This window comes from Cydia amplana, chromosome Z (genome assembly GCF_948474715.1).
Source record: "Cydia amplana chromosome Z, ilCydAmpl1.1, whole genome shotgun sequence".
NCBI classification, from domain to species: Eukaryota; Metazoa; Arthropoda; class Insecta; order Lepidoptera; family Tortricidae; genus Cydia; species Cydia amplana.
Window position 1 is genome coordinate 25,277,148 of NC_086096.1, and position 22,347 is coordinate 25,299,494.

Below are 22,347 nucleotides of genomic sequence, written 5' to 3' on the forward strand. Positions count from 1 at the left end.
TCAGAATAAGTATAGGTAGGTACATAACGCTTGTAAAATATAGCATTCAGGATTCATGAAGTATTAAATATTGCCAATCGTTAACGCTCCGTAGCGAACGAAACGCAATTGTTTCTGTCGCACTAATGTGGAAGAGTGATAGGGATAGGGTTGCCAGATGGTCGGGATTCGGCGGGATTCTCCCGATTTTTTGCATAATATATGTTCCCGATTCCCGACAAAGTGAAAATTGTCCCGAAAAACAGCATCACGTTATAAAACAATAATATCAAGTTCTGAACTGTCGTCGAGCGAACCAGCGACCCGCGTCGATCCCGTCAGCGCGCGCGCGGGGCGCGCGTGGTGAGATTGGGCAGAGCAGCTGACGTAGTGCCAATAATGTAAAATATCGTTGTTTTTAATACAATTAATTTAATATGAATGGTTCATTTTCCCGACTTAAGGCCCAAAATCCCGACAAATTGATATTTTTTCCCGATATTAGCGCCTTCCGATCTGGTAACCCTAGATAGGGAGGATAATTACGCTACGCTACGTATGCTACGGAGCGTGAAATATTGGCATCTTGTCTACGCACTCTGAAATGTTTACCTACGATGGCTACGATTAATAATGCATACGCTTGAAATGAATAAGCTCAAAATGTAAAACTTCAGAAAGCATATACTAGAGAACAGTAATAATAATAACAATTAATCCATACGTTTGTTTTACATAGTGATCGAAATATACAGGTTTTGATAAAAATTGGTAGGTTTGAAAAGCTCCTTATTCTGGTAGGAATAATCACGAAATCCAAATTGGGGTCAAAAAAATGTATGTAAATTCCCACTGAGTTACGGAAAATTCCATACATTTTCCGTAACGTATGTGTTTTGACTTAATATGTGACGTCCCACGGCAAAAGGTACCTTATGGCGGTTGGCGCTTACGCTATTATTAACGCCGCTCCAATATTATTGCGGCGCTATGCGACGTAAGCGCCAGCCGCCATAAGGTACCTTTTGCCGTGGGACATCACATATATTATTATAATGTGTAGGGGGTACATTGTACCCATCATTTTGTTACCTTTACTGCTTTCCAACAGTTTATTTAAGTGTCTTGTGTCTGTCGGTGAACTTTTATTGCCGTCTACTTTACTAATATTATGGTCTTTAACATTCGGTAACTCGTCGTAATCGGACATCTCACGATTGGTTTCTTGTTCTTGTTTAGTTTCCATGTTGCAAGCGCAGCTGCAAGTGAAGTAGGTATGTGTATAAGTTAATTATATATTAGTATATAAGTTAATGAGCAATAAAGATATTCTATTATACCGAGTGGGCCCTGTGACACGAATTACAAACAATTAAAACATGAATTCCTCCTCAAACGTTAAAACTTTTGTCTAAATACTTGTAAAAATTATTAAGTCTTTAGATTTCCTAATGTTCATACATATTATTGTAAGTACCTATAGGTACCTAAGTTATCATCATTGAAGGTGTACCTAATTGCCGTTGCTCACGTTGATTGTCACTATTTAAACATAAAAAAGTCGTAAAAACACTATTTATTTTTAAAAGCCGCTAAACAAATGTTGGCCGGTTTGAGAAGTACTGCCTACATGGCCTACAGTTTAATTATTGCTCCTGTTACAGGGCCCACCCGGTATAAGGCCTTATTCGCACGAGCGCTTTTACAATGCGCGTTAAAAAAACATTTAAGAGCCAACAGGAGCTAAGATTTAAATATTTTAGGTAAATATACCCGTCTCGCTAACGGAAGCGGCTCCTAAAACTAGTGCGATAAGGACAAGACAAGGTGAAAAATCCTGCGTAAAAATATCAAAAATCGAGGTTTCGTACTCAACTGTACCCTCCTCCAAAACTTAACCAATCGTAACCAAATTTGGAAATCTAAATGATTATGATATTATCTGTGTCGGACCGTTTTGCTTTTTTGACTAATTGATGTCAGTTTTGAATAGCACGCCTCTCATTGCGGCATAGTCAATTAGGCCATTTTGGCAATTTTTGAAGGGCTCTAGCGCCTTAAAAAACAAAAATATCAAAAAAAAGCAAAACGGTCTGACACAGATATTGACAATATTAATCTGTGTTGAAAAAATCATTGCTCTAGCTTCAAAACCCACGGAGGAAACAGTCGAGTACGTTTGTATGGAGAAATGACCACTCCTGTTGGCTCTTAAGTACATGTGTATTTTTATTCAAACGATGGCGCTGGCGCTTTTTATCAAGCGTTGTTGGATTTTCGACTTTAAGCGTTGGTCGTTAAATCGAATTTTTTAACGCGCGTTGAAAAAGCGCTCGTGGGAATGTAATGTCGTAAGTGTAGGTAAGTGGGTTTATTTAAAAGTTTACTACCCTACTTTGGATGTCATGCGTTATTGTGTCCGCCACTAACGCGTAGGCCTTGTAAGTATAATGATGAACACTGTCAAATCAACCTTCATGCTATTAGGCCCCGTGGGTTCAGGTTCTTCTCTCACTCCCACTAAGCGTAAGCGAGACGCCTGTGCGTGCCCGGGATCTCGGATATAATGTTTACTACTACTATCCTCCTCACACTACAAACAACTCTATACCCTACACACTATAAGATCAGATTCAGTGGCAAATTTTGGATTTTTCATTTGTATGGCTGAAGGAGGCTATTAGCGATTTCATTTTATCGTAAAAACCACAAAACATAATTAAATACGTTTTTCACTCGATGGCAATTTATAACCCTCGTGCCTTGAAACCCTCTACGCTCGTGGTTCAATTTTGGAATGCAACAACATGGCAACAACGTAAAACAAATAAAATAATAGTATATTATACGAAACGAGGGTGTTCATTTGTGACAGCCGCAGGCTGGAGTGAATTAAAGACTCGATTTTGCAATATTCTTACCCCCAGATCACTTACACACAATGTTTTTGTAGAAAAAACTAAATTTTAAGCGAAATAATTATTCTTAAATACGGTGACATTTCAATCATTCGCCCCCCAAATTGTCATGTTTTGAGTTGACTGGTTAGAGCCGATACAGACGGAAGGCAACCCGACTGCAATTTATATGGGAACGGCACGACGACTGCATGCCAACTGCAACGTCGGTGTGCAGATCCCATACAAGTTGCAGTCAGGTTGCAGTCCGTCTATACCGGCCCTTAGGCATTGAAAGCACAGACCTATCCGACATTCAGCCACAATTGAAAATTAGCTAAAAATATTTTAAACGGCTATTAATCAAATAAATTAAACAAAAACAAAATATACTACATTATAAACATATTTAATAAACATATTTAGGTATACCTAGTTAATTCGTATAAATAACTCGTTGGTGATTTTGTATTGTGTAAGGCACACTTTTTTTAAGCACGGCGACATATCGGTTCGGTACTAATTACCGTGCCCAAACTATGTGAATTATACTATCATGTTAGCGTATGCTGGACTGGAATAATATAATAAATAAACGATGTAAATATAGGTACTGGTACCTTGATAATTGTTTGTTAATATCTTCTAGGGGCAGCAATATAAAGTAGTTATTATTGTCAACATAAATGGGTGCTGCACCTTCTGTTCTGGAACACGAGCAGCAATTACATTGACAAACTCCTTCTTGGCCGTTGCCTTTTGGTTGTAATTGATCATGTGAGAGTTCTGCACGCCAGGGCTCGGTGAGAGTTAGTGCTTCCTGATAGGTTTTGGTTTCAGATCGGATCTTAGAGGAGTCCTGGAAGTCGGACTCGCGAGTATTTACGACCGATGTCGTTGATTTTACGTAATGATTATGATTTGCTTCAATTATAGAGCCGGATACATTTTTGACTTCTATGTTAAGCTTTAAATTTCTTACATCGCTCTGTTTTACGTATATGGTGAAGCTATTGTCGCCGGTTTGACTACCGAAAATTAAAGAATTTTTTTGAGAGCCGTTCGGCACTTCAGCTAGTTCAGTCGTTTTGATCGGAGTTCTATCAATTTCTTTAGAATAATCAGTCGGCAGACTCTCGCGCAAGGGTGGACTGCTAAGTAATTCGGGGACAAGTTTTACATCTTGATCAGGTTCACTGTTTGATAACAAATTTATTTTAGAATGCATCTTAGCTGGCATTGTATACTCGGAATCTTTTTCCTTAGAAATGGGAAGTAGTATATTTCTCTGTATAAGCATAGGATCAACTGCTAATAATTGTTCTGTTGATCTGTGACATGACCCACCAGTTTTATCAATATTTTTCAATAAATCATATGCTTCAGCAGAATCAGTATTTTCTCGATTATATTTCATTATTGTAATGACGCCGGCTATGTCTCCTTTTGACTTATTTTCAATTATTTTTGTAATTGGTTTTGTTTTTGTACGTTGCAAGGAAGTTGGTTCAACTTTGTTGTTTATTGCGTCCATTTTGGAAATATTATTTTTCCTTTTAACGGGAGGTGTAACATTATTTGTGTTCTTTCTTAAAATATTTGGGTTCTGCTGAGGAAATAAACTATTTTTTTTCTGAGCTTGCTTAATATTTGTTCGTCCTATTGGTTTAGCTATTGTCGCAGTCTCGAATTTGTTTTTTTCTATAAAGGCGTCTTCTTCTTTAACAGCTGTCTTACTTGTCTAGAAACAGAATGTGTTTGAACAACTCATAGTTACTACACTAATCACATTATGTAGACTATAACTATAACATTATGTACTTTACTAGGTACTTTTAAAAAACAAAAGGTTGAATACTTACGGGCCTTATTGTTATATCCTGAATTATCTTTATATTTGTGCCATCTTTCATTTGTTCTTCGATTTCATGTTTAGAATTCGTTTTATCTGGAAATAAGATAGGTGCTTTTGGGAAGTAGAAAATTAAATACTTCGTTGAAAGTGTCCACCTATCTGTACCTCGTTTTACTAATCACCTGGCTTTATTGAGTCTTCCTCAGGTAATTTCTCCTGACGCTTTTCTCTCGATCTAGAATAATAAATACCTGTTAATATATATAGCACCTAGCAGTCTTAAAAGAGTACTTAAATAGTTATTTGTTTTACAAGGGACCAAAGTTGTTGTTTTAACCCTCGTGCTAATATTGATAACCGATTAAGCGAAAGATTCTAAAATTGAACGACGGGCTTAGCGGGTGGTTCGAAAAGTGTAATCTTGAGCGTTGCGAGGGTTTCAAGGCACGAGGGTTAAGGTGCAATAGGTAATATAGTCAGCAGAGTTTTTGAAAACTCTTGGCGAAACTTTAGATCACAGTACGGTAGCCAAAAATTTAATTAGCAATGTTGAGGCCTTTCTCTAGTAACTTCAGCGATTAGAAACCTGATTTCTTGACTGCCGCTCGATGGAAAAAAACATAGGTCTAAAATGCACCTTGTTAAAGTTGTAACATTTTTGCACAAAAGCCAAACATGAAAGTTGCTTCTAAAATGCGCAATTTTATTCGTGGTCGAATTCATCCTTAACTTTTTATTTGTTCAAACTCATAAAAACTTAAAAATTAAAAATCCCGGGCACGCACAACCATCTCGCTCACACTTACGCACAGTGATGGTGAGAGAAGAACCTGAACCCACGGGGCCTAAACGGCCTAAACAAATTTTGCTCCCGAGTGGAATACAAAAATTTTCACCCCAGCAACGTCTGCAAAATACAAACTGTAAAACATTACAAATCAAATTCAAATTAACGTTATTACATACTTATCATTCAAACTCCATCACTTAAAAGTCAATTCTCAGTCAACATCAGCAAACAACTCAAAATGTTGCCATCAGATTACTTTGCTACACATAATGTGCAGTCGTATTGTAGTTGGTTACAATTATAACCGTAATATTACAGTAGGTACGATTTTTTTATTATTACATATACCTATTATTAGAAGTCATTTAATTAAGGTCTTAGTACCTACTAAGATGAAAACCTCACTAAACACTACGGGTCTCTTAGTCTATACTGGTCAAAGGGCGATAGAGAGAAAAAGAGTTGTGCTTGGAGTTTTACAGGGGATTTAGGTATTATGTTATTATTATGTGTGATGGCGGAGCATTGCTCGTAGCGGCTATGGCGATAGGGTCTTTCACGACTAGCTACTACGTGCAGCATATATTTAGAACCCTGGGAAAACAAACAAAGTTTACTCGTACTGCTGATCTGTACCTTGAATTGAATTGGGACTCCGTATGACCAGATTGACCAGTTGTTTTCTTAGAACCAGTAGAGAACATATCTTTCAAGTTCATGTGATAAAAAGCGCAACGCAAGGAGCAAAACGATGTATTTTGAAATGCATCCCAACTTAGACAAAACTATTATACTTCAGTGGCTCTGGCTATTTGAGTGAGCAGACTAATAAGGGGGCTACTTATTCATAAATTACGTCATTACAATATAGGGGGGGGGGGGGGGGGAGGGTCTGGACATCGGATGATGGTAGCATGACGTAGGAGGAAACGAGGTCATTCGAAGTATGATTTTTGGATGATTTTAGGGGGGCGGGGGGTCAAAAATTGTCAAAAATAGATGACGGTAATTTATGACCAGCCCCTAATCGGCCAACCGGGCGCCGATTAGTCATCTCCCGAGTCAGCTATAGTCGGCCAAATCTATCTTAGACAGTAGAAAGTTCCCGTATTAACCCTTTACCCAGTGTGGCAAGGGATGTGCACTTGTGCAGCCTAAACTGTCAATGTTGTAGGTAGGTACCTACATTATTTAGTAAACTCATATTTGGAATATATTTAGACCGAAAGTGCTGTTTACCTACTATTTCGGGCTCATACATGACGCTCCGAAGTTCCCAACACACATGTGTTCAAAGTGTAACCCTTTGGTAGCCTAACTTGCCATACTTACGTAGGTCTGACTGTGTGCCCAGTAGCCAGTACATATCACAATTATTTGAAACACGAATCTTCTGAATTAAAATCTGATAAATATACACATGCCTTGATGCTTTCATAAGGTAGTCGTTGTAGCCGGACGAGATGAACGCCTGCGGAGGCTCCACTGCTACGTAGGTCGCTCCATTGCCTAATTCTTGAGCTCTTCTTATTTTTTTACCATCGGTAGTGTAGAGTTCTATATTGTGTCTGAAATAAAAAAACTTTTAGGTCAATCGATCTAGCATCTAGCAATTCTAGCCAATAAGTTTGGGAAAATTTATAATTTAAGTATCCCAGAGATTTCGCGCACTCACAGATGAGGCTAGAACAATTAATACCAGAATTGTACACCCAAATTTATATCGTTAACAATAGATGAGTAACTATTGTGTGTACAAATATGTATAGTGTTATATAGACCTCGGATAAGTAAAACTTATCAAAATGATAGAAGATTAATTGTAAACATTGTTGTAAGTGTCGTCGTGTATACATACACAGAGGTTGCTGGCGGTCAAAAGGTAAAAGGAAAGTCACTGCGAATAAGACAAGACTACGGACAGGCGTGTCTCACTCCGAGATTTCGTCGCTTTGCTAGAGGTAGCTGAAAGTACATCCGTTCGGCCCCAATTTTGGGGAAAGCCATAAGCCGCGCGTGGCGCTGTCGCCACCTAGCCAATGATTTATAACTCAAGATAGGTTATAGGCGTTCCAAAATTGAAGCGCTTAACTTGTGACAAATTAGACAAGTTGCCTTTAGTCGCGGTTGGACAAACGAGAAATGTGCACGTGCTAACGAGCACACCGAAAGAGCAAGAAATGACCGTATGTTTAACAACGAATGTGACAAAGATTGATGGAATGAGAAAATTAATCAAAAATAACAGATTTCTTCGTAGGTACAGAAATAAATATGGAAGTATTTTTTGTGCTCCTCAAGTATGAGTATAACCTATCTATGGTTATATAATATCATTGCACCTAGCGGCCATATCTGTGCTGATCGTAACAGACGCGTTTTGTTAGAGAGTGAGTCTTCTGTACTTAGTACTATTATTTGTTCTGTGCTACGGATAACATCGTATAAAGGAGCTGTTCGACCAACCACTAGAAAGCGAGTAGGTACCACTTATTTTCTCCCGTAAAATGTACATTTAGATACATATTTACATATGTTACAAATTTTCAGAGACTTATGCCAGTTAAGAAACACTTGTTCATCGCGAGTCGCTTCTCGTTTATCGCTAGCGGTGGAACACCTATTTCTTCATATCGGTCTAATTCCAATTGTATCTTACTCTGATCCGTTTTGTGAGCGCGCCAAGAAGCTCAACGTAATATCACATCGGTCATCGACACGCACATTATATTTTCTAGGAGGGGAGTCTCGTTGTCCATTAGAAAACAAGAAAATTTCCAAAGAGTGTCCAACACTGCTACCCGGTTTATGGGGGTCATCCTTTACACTCCCCATCTCGGCTTGCCTGATAAAGTTTTGATTAGCATAATCCTTATGTTATGAAAAAAATTTATGCCATGTAGCTACTAATTTGTATCTATCTATAACAATATAATTTTAGAAAAATATAGGATTTCAATATAATGCTAAACATTTATCTGACATTATATAAACTGATTGCAAATAATAGATGTCAAAAAGGAAGCATTCAAATATCTCCTGAATATTGCGGTTGTGTGTTCATCTTCTTTGATCATCATTAAATAAGGTCTGAGTTAAATATAACCACCACACACAGTAAGCTTAACAAGGCTTGTGTTGCGGGTACTAGACGACGGGTAGAATCTTATACCTTTAAACTCGGAGTATAATAAACTACCATACCAAGTCACTACCAAAGAATATTTATTACAAAACTGTACTCTTTGCATAGATTTAATATCATCTTCTAAAATGTCAAGTTATATGTCAATTTCATAGATGGTAGGATTTATGGTTCGTTTGAAGGATAGGTATTTAATTTATTTTCTTCATTTCTTCACTGTGCAAATAATAATCGTTGGTTGATATCGGCGCCGGTGTGTTTTGTTGAATTAAATGATTCCTAAACATTATTCTCTGTTGTTGTTCTGTTTACTTATTTATTTGTATGCGAATGTAGTAGTCACGTTGTGTGCCGAAATCTATGCGAAATGTTGTCTAACGGAGAGTTCAATGTTTGTTATTCTCTTGGATTATCATCCCGAACACGGCTTCTTCAGTACAATAGGTTAGTGCTGTACCTACTTATAATCTTCAATAAAAAAACCGTCTTCACGTAACAGGGGTTAAAATGCAACGGATTCCGAAATGGGAAATCGATATACATACCTATGTATGGTCATGAACGAATTATAGGTACTATAGGTATGTATATGGTATATGGTTTGATAATAAGTAACATCTATGCCTTCTAGTAGTTTCTTCAGGATTTTTGTTCCAATTTGACTACAATAGGTACAATTTGGCTTTTCAGGTAAGCAGTTGAACAGCTTCCTCTAGTGCATGCAGTTACCTACAGGCCCTACAGCATCAACGGCGATATCTTTTTTCTTCGTAAAAGTTAGTCCATTCAACTCATAGGCTAGGAGCACCTACCGGCATTTTGTTTTTATTTTTTATAGTTTTAAATAAAGTCTATTATGAGTATAAACGATTAAGAGGGCTATGGAGCTAGAAGGCAAAACTCTATTTGATGTGATGAGGGGTCTATGCCGTACTGGTCAACTCGTTTGCAACAAAATATGCGTGGTCATATCATAGCATAGAATACCGCCTAGCGTAGGTCCATGGGTAGGATCACTAGAATGGCGATGCGAGCAGGGTACGTGTCGCCGCGGGGTTTTGAGCAAACGCTCGCATGCTACTCGCCCGCGCTGACCGAAAATGAAGTAAACATGCCTTTTTTCGCCACAATAACGTTCAGATTAAGCAGCCAGACGTCAAATCTGTTTAAAGGAGGCGTATCCATTCACCACGCACACTAGTTTTTACTACCGTTGCGCGAGTGTTAGTAAATGTGGAGAGGAACGAGTGGCGACACCGGTTCCGATACTAACTGTGCGCGATAGCCATTCTAACCTCTTTAATATGTTCTGTGGGTAGGATAGGTGGACCTTTGTCTGGTCAATGGTGGTGGGTACACGGAAAACTGAGTGTTTAGGTGGCATATCAAATATTAGTAGGTACCTATGTCAGTTGGAAATCGGGATCTGAGTGCGTGCAGGAGGACTTTACAAAACTGGGCTCTACACTGGACAACGTTTACTGTCTTGAATTTCTTCACAATTGGTCTAATCATAACAAAAATTAGTAACTCAGGGCCCGACAGGCCGCTTAATATGAATACGTCGTGAATGTTATGAGTTTATGAGATCAGACACTGGGAAGTGATTCAGATTTATAGCTAGATTTATTCAGATGTAGCTAAATAAAAGTGAAAATAAACCGCAACATCACCTAAGTGCCACTCGTAAATTTTATAATAAGTAAAATGATCTCAGACTTGCTTCCACATCCACAGTAAATAAGTACACGCATAATGAAATAGAGTCTATTGTTAACATATTGTTAAGTTAACATAATACATTTGTCACGATCGATAGCCAAGAGTTTGTGCATCGTTTGGGCCATGACTAGTTCATTTACATTCCTGTTTTCACTTTTCTCTCGCCATTTTAGTAGTCAATGTCTAGCTTTCGATTTCTATCGCGCCTCCGTGGGGCCGTCAGGCCGTCACTGCCTGCGAGGCAAATCAAATGAAGCACTCTGATTCGACTTGTTTTGACAGCTCGTCCTAACATGGCGTACACATGTGATATGTAATATACAGGTAAAAAATACTCCGTTGTCCGTTGAATGAGCGATATTCTAATCGCATCCCTGTGACAGTAATATACCTCAAAATCCTCAAATACTACATACTTTCACCTCAAGGGATTATTAGGGCATGCTCGAAAGAACCGGGACTGAGATTGCATTCCGGTTTTTCCTGTTCTGTGTTTTAATTACCAGCATGCGAATTTGTTTTTCTATTTTATACGTTTCGAGTCATTAAAGATTATTCCAATAATGTTGCTATAAAATAAGATAAGAGGACCAAATAGCCCGACAAACTAACCAAGTAAAGTACCTAGGTATTCCAGATGATATTTTTCTCTACCTTAAAGGTAAGCCGATGTTGATGTAGAATACCACTCCACTTGTGTAGATTTGGAAATAAAATATTTAAGTGTCGTGTTCCGCACGACTTGGGCTGCTGACCGCATGGTCCTGCGGGCAGATAAGAGGAAGAAGTAGGGGAGCGTGTAAATAAATACACGGCGCGTGCTATTTGTGGCACCGACGCGCGTGCGCGCCGCGCCGCGCCGCCCGACACCCGCGCCCCGGCCCACACGTCACAGCCACACTTGTAACTAAACTCCATTATGACAAATACTTACTTCATGCTAACAATCTATATCCTTTCCTTCACATCCCAACGCAAAACAACACATTGATTCATAACTATTAATTAAATGCAGTTTTGTTAATGGCACGTATTTAACAGGTCAACTAATTAATCGAATTTGGGTAGGTAGTTTAAAAAAATAGAAATGGGTACTAAAATGTATAGATTGGCAACAAAAATGGAGCCATATGAGTTGTATTTTAATGCCGTTACAGCTTTTGATTATTTTTAGGCAGGTACCAAGTATTTATTTGGCAACAGAATGATTATATATTGGAGACCATTTATGAATCACATTTTAAAAAGGTAACGGCTATCTATTAATTACAAATTAAGTTCTTTTAAAATATTTTGTTTGTTATACGGTCACGGATACGGTTATAGTGGTATTCGGTTATACTCGTCACCTATCTTTAGGCTCTGGCAGAACACAGTGGTAACTATTGAAATTAGTAAGTAATTAAAAATTGAAAGATCTCATTTGGTATAATGGCCATTAGGTGTTTCATGATTAGGAATTTCAACTATATGTATACAGACCATTGCGCATTGGTAAATTAATTTGAGGTTTTTTGTGTAAAAAGTGACCAATATTCGTTAAATTTAATTGCTTTCGTATTAAAATACTTCCTGAAACGATATGCTCAATATTGAATACTTAGGTGTTAACAACTTGATGACAACCAAATTATATGATCGCTTTACAATATTAGTTGCCAACTTATTATTTTAGGCGCCAACTTACCACTTCAAGTTCCCTATAAATATTTTTGGTGGCTTGATTTTGCTGCCAGTTTTTTTTTAATAATATGATGGTTATTTTGAGGCTAATATAAATATATTGGAGGTCTCAAGGGGAAGGGGCCGACCGCTAACAAACTGGGCTTCGACCATCAAAAAAGACCTACTGACGCACGGCTTTACGACGGATATGACAAAAGACTGCCAAAAATGGCGCCAGTGTTAGATGTGCCGACCCCAAGCACAGAATAAATAATAGTACTAAGTACAGAAGACTCACTCTCTGACAAAACGCGTCTGTTACGATCAGCACAGATATGGCCGCTAGGTGGCGACAGCGCCACGCGCGGCTTTTGGCTTTCCCCAAAAGTGGGGCCGAACGGATGTACTTTTAGCTACCTGTAGCAAAGCGACGAAATCGCGGAGTGAGACACGCCTGCCCCAAGTAGGTAAATGGGATAAGGCAAGGATAATGATGATGATATTTATTGCCGCTAAAATATTAATGGACAGCCAAATTATCACTACATAGTATAAAACAAAGTCGCGTCCCGCAGTCTGTCTGTCTGTATGTATGCTTAGATCTTTAAAACTAATAGATAGAGTAGGTTTTTAGGGTTCCGTAGCCAAATGGCAAAAAACGGAACCCTTATAGATTCGTCATGTCTGTCTGTCTGTCCGTCTGTCCGTCTGTCCGTCTGTCCGTCTGTCTGTCCGTCCGTATGTCACAGCCACTTTTCTCCGAAACTATAAGAACTATACTGTTGAAACTTGGTAAGTAGATGTATTCTGTGAACCGCATTAAGATTTTCACACAAAAATAGAAAAAAAACAATAAATTTTTGGGGTTCCCCATACTTCGAACTGAAACTCAAAAAATTTTTTTTCATCTAACCCATACGTGTGGGGTATCTATGGATAGGTCTTCAAAAATGATATTGAGGTTTCTAATATCATTTTTTTCTAAACTGAATAGTTTGCGCGAGAGACACTTCCAAAGTGGTAAAATGTGTGTCCCCCCCCCTGTAACTTCTAAAATAAGAGAATGATAAAACTAAAAAAAATATATGATGTACATTACCATGTAAACTTCCACCGAAAATTGGTTTGAACGAGATCTAGCAAGTAGTTTTTTTTAATACGTCATAAATCGCCTAAATACGGAACCCTTCATGGGCGAGCCCGACTCGCACTTGGCCGCTTTTTTTTTTAGTAGATAGAGTGATTCAAGAGGAAGGTTTATATATAATTTGTTAACCCGTGCGAAGCCGGGGCGGGTCGCTAGTATTATTATATGCCCAATGAAAGTTCCTCTTTGCCCGGTTAGTAAAAAGCCTTTATAGCCCTTATAATAGAAAACAGTACTCATTACTTACTACATATTTACCAGTAGATTCCGTGTAAACTCTTAAAATAGCGTTTGCGTACTACTTTAACGTCAGCACCCATCTCGCTTTGTTTTAATCTAAGAATATTATAGAAGGGAAAATGGATATAAATAACAGCGTCTCCTTAATTTGAAGTCTTTGAAAATGATCGCTTTGAAATGCCAGCAGATGCTTTATGGCTCCTATGCACGATGGGCTAACGCCGGCCACTCCAATGCCATGCCATGCGGTAGAATGAGATAGCAATATCACTTGCTCCCTCTAACGCATAAATGCGTCCTTTGGAGTGGCCGGCGCTGGCCCATCGTGTAGAGGAGCCATTACATTACAAAGTGGCCAATTCAGTAAAGTCCAGTTTAGATTCACCTTTAAATTTATCATCGTATCTAGGTCCATGGGTATTATTCGGAATATACTCTTTGTGAACGAACTAAGTATTACTTATGTATTATATAATATCCTTCCAGTTGTAAATCAGTATGTTAGCTTTGTCTTTATCCAGCTATTTATTAGACATTGTTAAGGTGGTAATGGCATGTTAGTTATTGCACATTATTGCACGTGAGTCGGGATTAGATGAGTACTCGTATAGAGTACGGAGGAATCGGGAGGGAGAGGAGCAGCGGTGCGGAGCGACGGCGCGCGGGCGGGGTCCCGTCGGCGCCGCGCCGCGCGCCGCCCGCCGGCCCGCAGTCCGCGCGAGCAGCCGCCGTCGGCCCGTCGTCTGCCGCCGCAGCCCGAGCCGCATCGTGATACACGCGATCCGAACCTTTGTTTATTGTCAAACGCGCGCTCGAGCTTCAGCTGTTCCTAACATTACTTACCTAGTTACCTCAACATATGAACTTCTTTCGGGACGACATTATAAGGTGATTTGAGTTAGAAGTGCAAAGAGATCTGTGTTTCCAGACGTGTATTTACGGTGTGTAGATGGGGCGCTCGGCAGGCCCCTGAAGCGGTCGGTGCGGTGCGCGCGCCTCGGCGGCGAGCGGTTCGACCATGGCGGCTACGGCCCGCCGCGAAATCGACACCGGGGAGGAGGATATCGCAGCTATCGCGAAACAGATTTCAGACCACGCCGAGGCCATATACCAAACCTGGAAAGCGCGAGGTCTCGCGCCCACTGAAATATTGTCATGCAGGCCCACGCCTGGACTTAAGCTTACAGATAGCATTAGAACTAAGCCTAGAACTGAACCTAAACCTGAAATCAAGCAGCGGCCCGAACTTAGACGAGACCGGCCAGAGGCGACTAGACCTGACGGTCGGAGAGAGCAGCGACCGGATCCCTATACTGATCAGAGATCGGAACCGGAGGATGAGACCATAGAAGTAACCTTACCTCCGGACTTGGTGCCGGAACGTAACGGGCCCTGCGGCGTGGGTGCTGGCGGCCGGCGTGCCGACCCCGCTGCCATGCGACGGGAGGTGGCGCGCGAGGAAGAGCGCTTGCTGCGCGCATTACGCACTGGCGGCGTCGTAGCGGAGCGCTCGGCTGAGCGGCCTGACGTGGTGCCACCTGTGTCCCTGGTTGACTATGCAAAAAGTCGCTACCAGGACCGTCTAGAGACCGGCGCCCGCAAGCCGGCGGCCGGTGCGAGCGGCGAGCGGCGCGCGTCACTGGGCTCGCACGTGACCGAGGCGCGCACGAAGTTTGAAGCGCGAGCGCGGCGCGCGTCCAGCGCCGGTGCTGGCGAGCCGGCCTCCGCTGCAGGCGGCGCGACGCCCGTGCGCCCCTTCCTGACGCGAGGCTCTGTCGCCGAACGAGTGCTTATGTTTGAACGCTGTCCCAGCGAAGCCACCCTAGAATTAGCCAAGCGAAAATCACCGGCAGCTACAACATGGCGAGGACCTCACGATGTCATCAACAGAGCACAGGTAGGATGACATTACTTAAGTACTACGTTTTACCTAGATTACATTACAAGTAACGAGTACAAAAACAAGACAAACCAACAGGTCGAGTTCTGAATAGCTGCAAATACAAACAAACATCATCTCAGCCACACCTTGACAAAAAAAGGAACTGTTGATTCATAATTATTAGACAATGTTGTCTGCAATAACTGTACACATTACTTGTAATGTAACAAGGATAATTGTGATGTTATCTATGAAAAGGGACTTTATTGTCGATGGAGCTTACGCCATTATTAACGATGCTCCGATATAAATACAATGCCGCGCGACACTTTGCGGCGTAAGCGCCATCGACAATAAGGTCCCTTTTCATAGATAATGCCCCAATATGTTTCGTGTATAGCGAATTATTTACTGCCAATGCGACCAATGGACTGATACTATTTACACAATAGTATTCTACCAATTTAAATGCTAACGTTCGTACTATCTACCTATAGGTACCTTTCTTGTTCTTTCTACTGAAGAGCTACCGATAAGTTTTCAAACCTGCTGATAGGTACTTCTTCAATTATGGCAAGTTGGCAACCAATACATTTCACGACTCTTCTCTTTGCGCACAGACTATACTGTGAATAAAAATTTCAATTTCTTTAGGTAAATACTCGAAAATTCTCGAAAACTTCAACAGTTTTCGAGAATTAATCCAACATGTTTGAATCTTTCCGCAATTTGCTCAATTCACAACTGTAACTATTTAGTTCCTAACTTCCTATCTAAGTAAGTACAGGCTTAGTACTAACCAGCAACGGTAAGCTGATTATCATTAATCGTTAATACGCGAGTATCATACAGAACTTTCGTACTTAACTATGTACGCGGAATGTATGTAGGTAGTTAGTGTAGATACATACGTAGGTAACATTGATTTAAACTTTCACGATTTTTACACATTATTAAATTATACAACGGGACTTAATCGCGTATCTAAGTTTTAAGATTTACCTCCGACGTTTCGAGGACGGCGTTGTCCCCGTGGTCTCGGCGATTAAGTCCCGTTGTATAATTTAATAACATACGTAGGTAATTAAAGAGAAACTTTAATAAACATTGGGCGAAATAGACTAGGCCTAGATATAGGTATATGCGCATATTCATGAAATGGGGCCAAGCAAGACACCTACCATAAAAATACTGAAACAGTGAAACCTGTGTCGAAACGTCGGTAAATAAAGGTAATTAAATAAATGTCGCGATAGACCCGTCTATAAATGTGAGTTAATATGTGTCCAAAACGCGCAAGTTTTAAATATTTCAATACTGCCTATAGCAAAAAAGCTTTTTGATGAAATTATGTAGTTCGGCAAGTAACTAAAATTCTGTTTTCGACGGAGTACTTATGTTAAGGCGACTGGAACTATTGTTGGTGTATTTGTTCAAGTGGTTCGCTGACAATTTATTGAAGGACATGAACAAGTGTGAAGATAGGGACACAGCACCACGTTCGTGTAACTGCTAAGTAACGTGTCTGCAATCAGAGGGCCTACGGCGAACCACGTTTTACGTGTTCCTCTTTGTCGCACTTGTGAATTTGTACGTAAGTGTGACAGGGAGGCAACACCTCGAACGTGGTTCGCGGTAGGCCCTCAGAAGATCTACCGCGAACACCGAAGCTCGCAAATTTCGGGTATATCATTCTCTTTTACTTGATTAAAGGCCAGGCACACTGGATGCGTGTGCGTGACGTGCACGTGTGCGTGACGTGCACGTGCGCGTGCAGCGTTGTAGTATACAGATCCTTATGAGAGACGGCACACCGCTTGCGTGATGTGTGCGTGTGCGGTTCCAACATTTTAGCGCACGCGCACGTGCACGTCATGCACACGCAAGCCGGTGTGCACAGGGCTTAAGGCATTACTAGTAACTATGAGCAGGGGTAGGCAACTAGAGCGTTTCTCATTCTCGGCTCCGTTCATCAGCATTGCTCCGAACAATTATTAGGGATGGCACAACTTGACATCCCTTTGCCTGCACGACCACAGATAAGACATTGACTTGAATTTTGACAATCCTAAATAGCCGAAAGGAATAGTACCATACATAAGAAAGGGACAGCATGATTCGTTCCTAAATGGCTGTCAAACTTCGGTTTTGTAGGAAGTTTCTTTTTGTACGGCAGTACTATTACTTATTTCTAGTGGCACAATAGTTTTAAGTGCCATAGACCTTATCTACTGGCGCTTAATCCTTTAGGGCCACTTGCACCATTCCAGTAAACCGGGGTTAACCGGTTAAACCTGGAGTTACCATGGTTAGCAGACCAATTTGACAATGGGTTCACGGTTTAACCTATTAAAAGGGAAGTATGTGCGCGTGATCGTGCATACAAAAATATAAAACGTTTTTCCACTTCTAAATATTTTCCATTCTCCATGATTTTTTAGTATGTTATTGACACAAAAAAATTAGGTTTAAGGTTTTCCTCTTTAAAAAATTTGCAATACGATTTTTTAAAGCGTTAAGTACTTTATAAACCTAGAATATATTATGCTGAAGTGATCGACATGGAAACCGTTTTATCCCGAAATGGAAGTTGTATGAAAAAAGTACCTTTTGGTAGTAGCTATACTTTCCCTCTTAACCCCGGGTTAGTGGGATGGTGCAAGTGGCGCTTAGGCCAATTTCTGACAAGTATTTTTACCAACATACGAAAGCATTTATGCACAAGCTGAAAAGGAGATCTTCGCTAACGCACGGTTAGAGTGACAGAGATAGTTGCTCGAAATTTACGGAGTGAAATTTTTGCGAGCTCGCAGACTGGCTGCGACAGCAACCAACACAGCATCCTACGAAACGCTCTGAGTGGAACTCTTTTCTTCGACTGCGATTTTGGCGAGATTGGCCTCATGTGATTCGTTATGTTATGATAAGTCCATACAAGTTGGGGCGTTATGTAGTCAGCATCAATAAATTAAGTGTGTTTTTAAAATGTTGATTTTTTTACAGAAGTTATCAATTTAATACCTACTCAATACCTACAGAGTCTGTTAGGAAAGAGAAGAGTCGTGGAATGTATTGGACACCATACATTCAACGACTCTTCTCTTTCCGCACAAATTCTACTTAGCAAAATGTGGAACGGTTTACTCTCGTGTAAGCGGTAGTCAGCAGTCCTTAGATCCGCATTCGCAAATACGGATCCCAATTTAATAAATTTACGACCTTTTTTATTTTATAAAATAGGAAATTCATAAAACATTGCAAACGCATAATCATGGGCAAGTGTAGTCCTGTGAGTTTACGTAAATATGCGTACGAGTGATTCGTATGTGAGTGACAGCCATGCGCACACGTTTTACGCGTCTAATATTGACAGCTGCCAAATAGTACGACTATTGTCCCATGCAAGTTCACATTTCTTACGCTCATTTTCGACTTCAATGTTAATTTCCTTCGCTTTGACATACTTATCTAAGTGGTAATAGATATGAAGTCATATTGTGCTCGGGTGCATATTTGTCAAATTGCCAATTTGCTGTTAGTTGAGTCTAAGTCGAATGGATCGTACTCTAACTCTCGCGTTGCAAAAGCGTTGCGCACCGCCTCTACCGTTTTCTGGTAGATGACATCACCAGCTGCAGCAGTATGACTCCTGTAAACATGACTGCATTCAGCGCCTACTAAAGTTTAAGTACCACATTGCACCGCAAGTCTAGTTTGCACGTCTCCTGCCAAAGATTTCCTAACACGGAAGATTTGTCCACTATAATATCACTATGCGTGATAGCGAATTCTCATCGGGAGCTGGGCAATAGCTATGTAGGCGAATCTTTGACGTTGGGACCACTGCAACGGCATGTGTCCAAGTTACTTGGGCACTGAAAGTCCCTATAATGAGCGGGCGCACGTACGCGGGTGCCATTGTAGGTTTACTCCGTCGCACGCGTCCGCGCCAGGTAGCTTTGCACATATGTACTATTTTTTGTTAACCCGCTCAACCGCTCCGTGCACCCGCCCTTATTGTTTGAAAATCTAACTCTTAAACAATTTTTGAGTATTTGGGTGTGATGTGTATTTATGTATTAGGAATTATGAATAGGAAAGACCTAATACTGTTTCGACAAAACCTAGACGATTGCTTGTACTTACTAAGAAACTTGGGGATTGCTATTACATAAATATTAGGTATCGAATCGATAACAGGTAACATAGATATAGGCCAGGACAGCGTCCGCTCAGATGTTTTTTTTTGTATGCAAAGAGTGTGTAACGTAGTACATTTTCCTAGATTTTAATTAATTATTTTTGGTATAATTCATAATTAAAAGTAAAATACTGTTTTTCCTATTTCAACGATTTTAGCAATATCCTTAACAAACTCGATTGGTTGCACTTCTATGCATAATCTGTTGCATTCAGATGCACTTTTTGATGCTTATCTGTATGGGGTTTGTCATATAAATAAAAATAAGTAAAACTTAAGATATTTATGTTGTCACTCCAGGAAAACTTTGTATGATTTAGGTATGATTTTTTAGGCAAACGAGAATTTAGATATAAAACAATACACAGGAACTTCAGTCTCCTAAAAGGACTCTGAAATGAAACGTTTTTAGATTAAATGACAAAAATATATTTCTTAGGCTCAAGAGTGAGTTGTCTTCTAAATAAATCAGAAAGAATTTTCGAAGGGTTTGTGTCTTCAGGGGATTGCCACCCTACCTTTGTTTAGGCCCTCTGACCTCCACATATGAGGAGGTCATTCCAAGATGACATGCACGTTTGATTTGAGATCCCCACCGGGGACGCTCGCTCGCATGAGCCATATTTGTTGAAGGACCACTCATTCGTCATGGTGGTCAGAATGGTGGAAGCAGTGCGAGTCCTTCAGAATTCTCCACTGAGTGAGTACAAATGAAGTTAGTTGTGATCAACTCCACATTGGCGCGAAACATTGTGGGTTTGTTCTTAACCAGGCTTTTGGTCTTTGCAGAGGCGACTCCTGCTCGAGGGATGGGAGCGCTCCGCCAGAAATCCTAACAGCTTTCAGTGCGGTGAGCTAAATTTCCAATTGTTTAATATTTTCAATAGCGGCCATAAAGGGCGTCGGCTAATGGATCCATTTCTCGCTTTACAGGAGCCGGGATAAAAAGAATTTTATTATTTTTAAGATGTTTGAAGTTTTAAAATGAGGCTGTGGGATCTGTCCCACGGCATCTGCAGCGGACGGCTCCAACCAGGTTAGGAGCCAGCTACCCGGGGAAAGGCGAGCTCGCTCCCCGCTGCTCCTGTTCCAGCAGCAGTTTTGAGGTCGGTCCGTTGCATAACATTTGAGTGCTACCAGCGCTCAACTACAAATTTAAAATGGTTTAATATAATTTAGAAGAAATAGTTAACTCAGTTTAGTTTTGAAAGTTCTGGTGCATAAGATTTAATAATATCGAAATTAATTTTTGAATCATTGGTGTAAACCCTTGTAACTTGAACCTGTGAAGCGACCCAGCTTTACCACTGAGCTTTTATAGTAACTAATGATTAGGAATAAAGTTAATTAGTTATAAATTTTGTTTAATTGTTTCTCCTCTTGGTTTTCCTATAGCAAGACACATTTCAGTTTACTTGATTAAAATTTTGATTTAGTTTTCCTTTTGTTATCATGGCTGTTTCTATTTTAGTCAAGCCGGAACTTTTCATTTAATTTTTACCCCCTTTCAAAACAGCCGTGTTACAAGTGGTCGCAAAAAGCTTTCTCATGCCAGTGGGTCGCATCATGAAAAAGTTTAAAATATACTGGCGTTAAGGAATACGGGTTCTCCTGAGTTCCTGTCACAGGTTTCAAAACTCATCGCCGAATAGTGTAATATAATGCTTCAAGGGATATTCATTATATATTTATTGATATTTGAAATTCTAGAGATAAATACATATTAGTTATTTATTTACTATAAATAGTTTACTCGTGATGCCATAGGTATTAAGTATAAGTAAGTATGTTTAAATACTCCGACCCGACGAGGCCGTGTTCACTCCGACGATTGAGTGAACTTCAGTGGAATTGAATCCACGAGGTCTAATCTAAACCACGGTCGCCGTGCGGCTGCGGTTTTCCAGCCAATTTATGATTAAACGGTTACAAACTTAAGTAGTTTAAGTGGAACTGTACATAACATCGCTTATTTTACACAATTTCATTTATGGAGTGGTGTCTCGGTAAACGACCAGCGCATCCACAGCGACTCAGGCCATGATGCCCGTTCTCCGCTACCCCTACCTCGCAGCCATAGCGGTCACACTTTTGCCGTTCCGATCAGAGTGCCACAACTATTCTCTGCGAGTCATTATATCTGTCGGAGGCAGATCGTAAAATCGGCCATATCGAGATATTCCTAGGCATACCATGAAACGCCGCCATTTCATGATCTGACTAGCGACTACCAGCCATATCGTTCAAACATCAACGTCTGACGATTTGCCTAGCGACGTTTAGGCATATCAAATAGTAGGGTGGGGTGTGATATTCCTAGGCATATCATGAAACGCCGGCATTTCATGATCTGCCTAGCGCGACCATCAGCCATATCGTGGAAACTCAAGGGGTGATATTCCTAGGCAGATCATGAAACGCCGGCATTTCATGATCTGCCTGGCGACGACCAGCCATATCGTGCAAACCTCAAGGGGTGATATTTCTAGGCAGGTCATGAAACGCCGGCATTTCATGATCTGCCTAGCGCGACCACCAGCCATATCGTGCAAACCTCAATGGGTGATATTCCTAGGCAGATCATGAAACGCCGGCATTTCATGATCTGCCTAGCGACGACCAGCCATATCGTGCAAACCTCAAGGGGTGATATTCCTAGGCAGATCATGAAACGCCGGCATTTCATGATCTGCCTAGCGACGACCAGCCATATCGTGCAAACCTCAAGGGGTGATATTCCTAGGCAGATCATGAAACGCCGGCATTTCATGATCTGTCTAGCAACGACTAGCCATATCGTGCAAACCTCAAGGGGTGATATTCC

The 22,347-nt window shown here is 40.5% G+C and overlaps 3 protein-coding genes and 1 long non-coding RNA gene across 4 annotated transcripts in view; 1 reads left to right on the top strand and 3 right to left on the bottom strand.

Moving 5' to 3' along the window:
* Positions 1–652: 652 nt before the first annotated feature.
* On the bottom strand, positions 653–4,125 carry LOC134660653 (uncharacterized). The gene is made up of 3 exons (XM_063516428.1): positions 3,497–4,125; positions 1,072–1,238; positions 653–666 (listed from the first exon to the last, which is right to left on the bottom strand). The coding sequence occupies exons 1-3, from the start codon at positions 4,114–4,116 to the stop codon at positions 653–655; spliced, it is 801 nt and encodes a 266-aa protein (XP_063372498.1). The 5' UTR covers positions 4,117–4,125.
* Positions 4,126–4,139: 14 nt separating this feature from the next.
* On the bottom strand, positions 4,140–4,972 carry LOC134661680 (uncharacterized). The gene is made up of 3 exons (XR_010097984.1): positions 4,914–4,972; positions 4,739–4,824; positions 4,140–4,617 (listed from the first exon to the last, which is right to left on the bottom strand). It is a non-coding gene; the product is annotated as an uncharacterized LOC134661680 (long non-coding RNA).
* Positions 4,973–6,107: 1,135 nt separating this feature from the next.
* LOC134660654 (uncharacterized) lies at positions 6,108–14,207 on the bottom strand. The gene is made up of 4 exons (XM_063516429.1): positions 14,044–14,207; positions 8,181–8,366; positions 6,854–7,089; positions 6,108–6,115 (listed from the first exon to the last, which is right to left on the bottom strand). Exons 1-4 carry the CDS (start codon positions 14,205–14,207, stop codon positions 6,108–6,110), a joined length of 594 nt encoding a protein of 197 aa, XP_063372499.1.
* LOC134660655 (uncharacterized) overlaps positions 14,027–22,347 on the top strand; it is a gene marked incomplete at its 3' end in the record, with an annotated part of 109,700 nt that continues 101,379 nt past the window's right edge. The window contains exon 1 of the mRNA XM_063516431.1: positions 14,027–15,337. Within this exon, the coding sequence (XP_063372501.1) occupies positions 14,459–15,337 (879 nt within the window). The remainder of the gene's footprint in view (positions 15,338–22,347) is intronic.